The sequence below is a fragment of the Arachis hypogaea genome, chromosome 13 (genome assembly GCF_003086295.3).
Source record: "Arachis hypogaea cultivar Tifrunner chromosome 13, arahy.Tifrunner.gnm2.J5K5, whole genome shotgun sequence".
In the NCBI taxonomy this organism is placed as follows: Eukaryota; Viridiplantae; Streptophyta; class Magnoliopsida; order Fabales; family Fabaceae; genus Arachis; species Arachis hypogaea.
The window spans coordinates 1,313,928-1,321,943 of record NC_092048.1 but is presented as its reverse complement, the minus strand read 5'-3'; the positions used below and the strand labels follow the sequence as shown (position 1 = coordinate 1,321,943).

Genomic DNA, 8,016 nt, shown 5'->3' with positions numbered 1-8,016 from the left:
CATTATGGGTTGATCTCTCGGGTCCCCAGCAACGACGCCAATGTTACGATGGGTAACCGGAGATTAATGGGCTGGACTTGGTGGTTGGCCCAATCATCAAAGGATGGTAGTCTCCGAGCAGGTTCGCACGCTGGAGGCTCCTTCCGACTTGTGTATGTGAATGAATGGGGGTGGTACCTGCAAAGACACTCCGATGCCTAAGTCAGTAAGGGTGTAAGCAGGTCTAGAGAGTATTGGGGCTTAGAGATACCTGAGGGATGTCAGTGTATTTATAGTGGGGAGCCAATAACCACCGTTGGAGTAGTTTCACCTTCTAAGGTGAATAACCGTCCCTTTATCTTAGGGAGGTTGAGATATGGCTCCTGAAAGTGGGTTGAGAGATTTTAGGGGCAGTTATTTTAGTATTATCTGCCAGCTAAACCTCGTTTTCGACTTCCTTAGAACAAGTCGTGGTAGGAACCGACTTCTAGGGAAAAAGTCGGTGTAAAATGAGGGCCAATTCCTTGGATTGAGCCTTTCTTTTAGACTTGGGCCTAAGCGTTGGGTCAGGATATGAACAGCTAGTATTAAAAAGGAAGTGTCTAATAGTCAACCTATAATTGACTAAGAAAAGTCAATAACTAAAAAACATATTCTATTTTATTTTCGTACTTTTTTATAGAATATTTTTTAAGTAAGAGAAGCTAGATTTCTAAAAAATTTTGTAATGCATTATAAGTCTTTAAAAATAAATAAAAGTATCAACTAATAAGTTTTTTTAAAAAAACTATGATGAACTAATATACATGGTTCCGAAAATCGGATCGAACCGGCCGGTCGAACCGATTTAATTGGAAACCGACGATGCAAACAGTCTGGTCTTCTATCTATAACCGTTCGAAAAAAACCGTTAAAAAATCATCGAATCGGCCGAGAATCGACCGGTTGGACCGGATCGGTAACCGGCTAGTTCGGATAAAACAACGCCGTTTTTAAATTTGTTAAAAAAAAAGACCCGTGAACCAACCCCCCTCTTCCCCCAATCATTCATTCATCTCACTCCATCGCCGCTGTCCCTAGGTTCTCAGCACCGCCGCTACTTCCTCTTCCCCGTGTCCGGAACCCAGTAACTCGGCAGGTCCTCTTCGTCTTTGCTGGCTTCTCGAACCTAGATTAGTGGCTCCTCGTCTTCATCTTCTCTGAACTTCTTCTTCAATTTTTGTTCCATGTTTCTTCAATTCTTCTTGGGTCTTGGCTTGAAGTTTAGTTCTGAAATTTGGTTCTTCAGTTCTTCTTCTTGGGTCTTCGGTCTTTGTTCTTCGGTCTTCTTTGTATGTATGGTTCTGATTGCTGTGGAAATTTATATGTATGGATTAGTTGCTAATGCTGGAAACTTACTCTGTTATGTCATTTGTACCAACTAGAGTCCAGAACACCTAATACAGTAACTGTTACTCTGTTTTAGTATTTTACTATTTTCTAATTACTCTGATGACTCTGTGTTACAATATTATTGAATGTTGTAGGCAGAATTTAGATATGGTCATGTTGAGAATTTAGTGTTTTACTGTTTTGTAATTGCTGGATTTGGTCTGAAACATTGTTCGGTTAGAAAGGTGGTGTCACACAGAAAAAAATAAGTTATGAGTAAAAATTTAGAGATATATTTTTTAAATTACTTAATTAATACATAAATAAATCGTATTAGGACATATGATGTATTGATGTTATTATTTATTTCAGTATATGGTCAAATATTATATTGGCACATGACATTGACTCGAGTAACATGAAATACAAAGCAAAAATTTTGAATCCAAATTGAGAGTCAACTTTAGGATCGAGGTAAATTTGAGGATCAAAGTTTGAGTATTAAGTATTAACTCTTCAACCAATCAACTATATACTCTCTAGATTCTTTAGTACTCGGTCCCGTACAATTTTGATCATTGTAGAATTATCAAATACACACATTCCACTATATATATATACAAGTATGAACTCTCAAATATTCTCCATCGGTTTTCTCAGTTACGCTCATCTCTTTACTTGATGCATTCATCTCTTCATATACATCTTTAATCTTTCTATTTTCAAATCTCACTCAATTCACCGTTGAAAATGTACCTGAAAATATCTTGAAAATATGCATCTGAGCACGCAACAGCTGGATTCGCGGGAAGGGAAATTCGCTGTGCTACATGTGACTGCCTGAAACACCACAAACTTTTTATAGTCTTCAGCAGCACAGGAAGCACCGCGAAGTTGTAGGAGGCGCCTTCAGAAAGTTTTGGCGCGTTCTACCTGTTGATAACGGTATTGGCGTATCACATTCTTGTAACCTAATTTGTCTTTTAGAAAATCAAATTCTTTAATCAAAGTTTTGTTTTTATACTGAATAATTTTTTAAATCTCCATAGTTACACCATTGCCCACCGCCTCAAGCATGAGTTCTCCAGGATCATCCTCAACCTCAAGAGGTAATTCTTATTTTTAATTCTTTTAAAGTACTTTTTAAAATTTGAATTGAGCGGTGATATTGAGATTTTAAATCTCCATTTTCTTTATATTTTATACAAATTGTTGAGATTTAATAAAATAACCTGCTAATCAAGTTAATGAAAATTTTCTTTCATTTTTAAATAGACTGCATGCCGTGATGCTCTCCCTTGGTTTTTTTTTTTTCTATAATCTTTTTTATGACTTAGATAAAACTACATGCATGCTCAAAAAGCAAGCGCACTGTTAGTAGTTTAACACTTAAACAGAACCTTTTCCTGAGTTGTTGCCAATAATTAGTGTGTGAGAAAGAAGGCTGAAATCATTTATTTGGTTAGTGTTAAACAGCTTTGCCCATGGAATTTATTTATTTATTTAAATGATTAATGTTAAACAAATTTGGATATTGAGAACAAATTGCGTTTTTGTTGTACCTGTGAATAGCTTAGTATTCAATTTAACAAAATGTTAAGTGTAAAGATGTTCCCAAAAGGGCTTTTGGTTTCTTGATGTGGGTTCCAAAACAGGACAAAACATTGTCCCTTCCCCTGATTACCTCTCTACTTGACGTAGTGTTTAGAAGCTGTCTTTGGGACACAAATACAGAGATAATAAGTATGCAAAATATGTTTGATATTAGACGTGATGTGGGAGTTCCTAATGTAAATCGGAGTTTAATGCCTTATAACCACATAATATGGCATATCTAAAGGTTGAAAGAGTGGTAAATCAACAACTTGGTGAACAAAAGCATTCTACAATACCACTTGATTTAGTAGAAAGTGTACTCCTCAAAAATTGATAAGAGGGGAGTGGCTAGATAGTCCATGTATCACAACTTGCAAAAATTGTTGACTTTATCATTTTTTCTAAGGGGAGCTTTTGAGCAACGGCTGAATTATTCCGTGTGACCTTTTGGGTTCAAGTCGTGGAAACAGCCACTAATGGAATTATCAGGCTAAGCTATGTACATTACATCCTTTGGGTGTGACCCCTTCCCTGCATCCTGTGTTAATGCGGGATGCTTGTGCTCCGCCGGCAAACCCCCCCCCCCCAACCCGGTTCACGCGCTTTATCTTTTTCTTTCCTGAATCTCATGATTTTAGTGACTGGTATACTGTTTGTATTTTATCTTTCTTTCTTTTTTTGTTCTGTTTAATCTATCATCTCTTTAGGGTACATAAATCATAGGTAATAGAGACATTTAGGTTAACCATGATGTGATTGAAATCGGTAAAAATAAGTTGTATAGAGTTAAATGTTTTGGAAGTGTTTAGATAATGCATCTAAAGAATAAAGAACTTTAGCGTGGCAAAGTTGGAAACTAGTCTCCAAGGAAATAGGACTAAGGGAATTAGTAAAATTATTTATGGAATATAGACTCATAGTTGGAAAGTCTGTGATCCGATGAAACTATTTGGAAGGGTTGTGATCCGATGAAACTCTGTATGCAACATTTAAATCTAACTTCAACCAACTCAAATTTTGCAGTTTCAGTAGAAGGGCAAGCCCCATTGCCAAAGCCAGCTGATCCTGCAGCAAACTTATCGAGCAATGAGATTGCACCACTTTCAAGAAATCCATTCTTTCATGTAGTTCTTTCAAAATCACATGTTCGTCGTAGTTGTCTCATGGTAATTTCACATTATGTTATAATTTCATTCGCCTCTGATATAGTCAGAGAAGATTAAGAAGTCATATGAACGTCTAAATTTCTGATGAATATCAATCTTCCACATTTCAGAAGACCATTTCGTTTAATTTAAGGTTATCAATTAGATTAAAACGGATGCATGTTTGCACTTGATGTCTTCAATGGAAAGGATAAGAATACACAAAATCAGGATAACATTTTTTTTTTTTTTACATTTCGATTATTGCTTTGAATTTGCAATAGTCATTGGAGCTGAATGCACTTGTTCTTTCAAAGGTCCATTTCATGTATAGGGATTTTTTTTTAAACTCTACTGTGCCTGTTGAGCACATAAAACACAAGACAATTTAATGTTTGTGTTAGCTATAAAATATTTATTCCCTTCTTTTACACTTCCAATAATAAATTAATCATGTTAAAATCTTATATTGGTAAATAGGGGCCATCAAAGGACTTAATAGATATACTTCCATCTGCTGAGGTCCCTACTGTTCTTAAGTGTGGAGGCGAGAGCTGGGACATGGTGTATCGTGGACATGCTCCGGGTCGCAAGTTCTTCGATGGAGGCTGGAGAAAATTTGTCAAAGCTAATTGCTTGGTGGAGGGAGATGCTTGTGTTTTCGAGCTCATGGCAAACAGTGATGAGAAAATTGTCTTTGAAGTTCAAATTCTCAGAGGTGATCTCCCCGAAGTGTTTTTTAAAAGGGATAGAATTGGTGCAAGTGAACAGAAGCCGATTGTCATTGACTAGTGAACCACAATATGGTATCGTATTGCAGGGTTTCTTTTGGTGCTTAGGTTGCTGCAACTAATTGTTTGGAATATCTATTTAGTGAATGAATGCACTGGAATATTTTTGTATATTGTAGTGTTGTTGACTTGCTCTGGATAGATAGTAAGTGCTTGAGTATGCAATCTAAAATATGTTTCTTGGAATTTATGTTTTAGAAGACAAATGATTGATCCTATTTTAAGTATCTTTTTAAAGATTGTTTACTCAGACTCAATTTATGAATTTTCACCATCATATGAAAACACATTTGACTGGAAGCTTGGAAAACATTTAATATTTTATATTATAACAATAAACATGTTTTATAATTTTTATTGTGTTGATGATTTATTGATTGTTTTTTATTGTGTTGATGAGAGTTATTTTATAATTTATTTATTATTTTATTGTAAAACGATTTTTTCGGTTGAACTACGGTTAAATTGGTTGAACCAATAAATTAGTGAACTACTGAGTAAAACGGTTCAATAACCGGTCTGGTTCTCAAAACCTTGCTAATATATATATATATATATATATATATATATTCTGGAAAAATGGTAATATTACATACGCTTTATTATTCTATTAGTCTTCCATTCCTTTTTTAATCTATTATGAATTTTGTTTGAAGGTTATTTAAAACGGTGATTTAGGTCTAAATGTGAAATTCAGACTCCTTTTGAAGCAGCATCTGACTTGTGCAGGTGTTGAGATGTTGTCGTCCGAGTTCCTCGTGAGGAGATGGGGTGGTACCTGCACGAGACTTCAATACTTAAGTTAACAAGGGGTTTTAGGCAGGTTTTTAGTAGATTGGGATGTGAATATACCTGAGAAGTGGCAGTGTATTTATAGTGGAATAGATAACTATATTCTTTGAGTAGTTCCACTTTTATTAATGGATAGTCGTTCCCTTTATCTTAAAAGTTTGTTGAGGTCTATTTTTTAGGAGAGATAAAGATAGGAGAGATTCGGAGAGGTAGTTACTTATTTAGATAAGTAAAATTTGACCTTCTTGTTGTGTCAGAGGTCTAATAAGTAGAGGAAGTCATTAGTAATAGGCCTTTATCTTTAATAAGCCTGACTTTATTTTGGATTAGGATATGAATAGATCTCCTAATAAATAATATTAAGATTAAAATTAAAATATATTTAAAATATTAGAAACCAGATTAAAAATAAAAACTTTTAAATATAATTAAACTACTGAAAGAAAAATTAGAATAATAATTATATAAAAATATTACTGTTAAAAAGATTGAAACTAAACATAAATGTTAACGATGATAGAGTAAACTACCATTTATACTCATAAAAGTTGAAAACGCTGACATATCTACCCATAGAAAAAGGAAATTACTATTTGTACCCATGAAATATGATTTTTACAAGCAAAATTATCCAAACCCTAAAAAATTAAATAAAATTCCTAAATTACCCTTTATCTTCACCACTACACCACCTCTTTCACCCAATCATCTAACCCTAACCCTCTTCACCCAACCACCACCTCTCATTCCCTTTTTAATCTCAAATCCCACCACCACCCTCTTCACCCAACCACCACCCCTCTTTCCCTTTCTAACACTCTCTCACCATTACTTTCCACTCAATCCCCACTGCTGCTCCAATGGCTCCTTGTCACACCCTCCTCTCTTTCATCCTCACAGTCATAGCAACACTTGTTGCCGCTTCTCCGAAGAAGAAGAGCACCTTCATAGTGCAAGTCTACCATGAAGCCAAGCCCTCCATCTTCCCAACCCACAAGCACTGGTACGAATCATCTTTCACTTCTATTATCAACCATGCCACTGCAGCTGAAAACACCACCACCGCCGCCTCCGCCGCCATCCTTCACACTTACGACACTGTCTTTCACGGCTTCTCAACAAAGCTCTCACCTTTATTGGCCCAGAAGCTGGAATCCCTGTCCCACGTCGTCGCAGTGATCCCGGAACAGGTCCGCCAACTCCACACTATCCGCTCGCTGCAGTTCTTGGGCCTCAAAACTGCCGACAGGACCGGCCTCCTCAAGGAGATGGATTTCGGTTCAGATCTCATCATTGGAGTCATTGACACCGGTATCTGTCCTGACAGAGAGTTTCAACGACCGCGACCTCGGCCATGTTCCTCCCAACTGGAAGGACAGCTGCATCGCTGGAAGGGACTTCCCCGCCGCACCCGGAGAGTCGAAGAGTCAAAGTCTTCCCCCCGACTTCTTCTTAGAGCTACTTAGGTCGAGGTTCTGAAAGAAGAGTTGGCGAAGTAAACAATTCCATCTTCCAACAGTAGCTGCTCCGCTATGACTCTGATCGAATCCACTCCCGATAAAGTCAAACTCCTAACTCAAACAAAGAAAAGAATTTCATTTCAAGTGCCAGGCAAAGGACCAAGCCGGGGCTTAGGCTCTTGTTGAGGAGTTCCGGAAGCTGAGTCAAAGCGAAAATCTAAATTAGAAAGAGGGGCGCCTGCGAAGGAAGGAAGAAAGAATCTGAACAAGAGGAATGAAATGAAACGAGAGGAATGGGACTGTGAAAGCTGCAGCAACCCTTGATCCTAGCCCGCAGACTTTCACCAGTTTATTGAATGATGTTGGTTGAGTTCAAGTTTGAGGGGACTCCGATGGCCATGGCACCCACACCGCCTCCATCGAGATTGAAAGAGAGAGAGAGGATGGGGGAGGAGATGATAGTGGTAGTGGTGGAGAGAGGGGTAGTTTAGGGATTTTATTTAATTTTTTAGGGTTTGGATAATTTTGCTTGTAAAAATCATATTTCATGGGTACAAATGGTAATTTCTTTTTTCTATGGGTAGATATGTCAGCATTTTCAACTTTTATAGGTACAAATGGTAGTTTACTCATGAAAAAATATACTTAAAAAAATGCAATATCACCACCCAAGAAAAAGGAAAAAATGTGGTGTGGCTAAAAAAAAAAAAAAAAACTCATGCTACTCAAAACAATACTAATGATATTCTAGATTTCTCTATCTTGTTTTGCTTCCATTTTTCATAGCATGGGAGATAAGTTATGGTTGCCATTAACAACACCATCTACAAATTGTCGGCATAATATTAAGAGGACTTTTGACACATTCACATTGGTTAATCA

General features: G+C 36.9%; 1 protein-coding gene across 1 annotated transcript; it reads left to right on the top strand.

Moving 5' to 3' along the window:
* Positions 1 to 1,989: 1,989 nt before the first annotated feature.
* LOC112735691 (B3 domain-containing protein Os04g0386900-like) lies at positions 1,990 to 5,139 on the top strand. The gene is made up of 4 exons (XM_025785213.2): positions 1,990 to 2,295; positions 2,400 to 2,459; positions 3,970 to 4,112; positions 4,572 to 5,139. Exons 2-4 carry the CDS (start codon positions 2,426 to 2,428, stop codon positions 4,881 to 4,883), a joined length of 489 nt encoding a protein of 162 aa, XP_025640998.1. The 5' UTR covers positions 1,990 to 2,295; positions 2,400 to 2,425; the 3' UTR covers positions 4,884 to 5,139.
* The last annotated feature ends 2,877 nt before the right edge of the window (positions 5,140 to 8,016 follow it).

Coding starts and splice junctions, on each gene's coding strand:
- LOC112735691 (XM_025785213.2), top strand. CDS start 2,426: ATGAGTTCTCCAGGATCATCCTCAACCTCAAGAG. Junction 2,460..3,969: donor ATCATCCTCAACCTCAAGAG/GTAATTCTTATT, acceptor CAAATTTTGCAG/TTTCAGTAGAAGGGCAAGCC. Junction 4,113..4,571: donor TTCGTCGTAGTTGTCTCATG/GTAATTTCACAT, acceptor ATTGGTAAATAG/GGGCCATCAAAGGACTTAAT.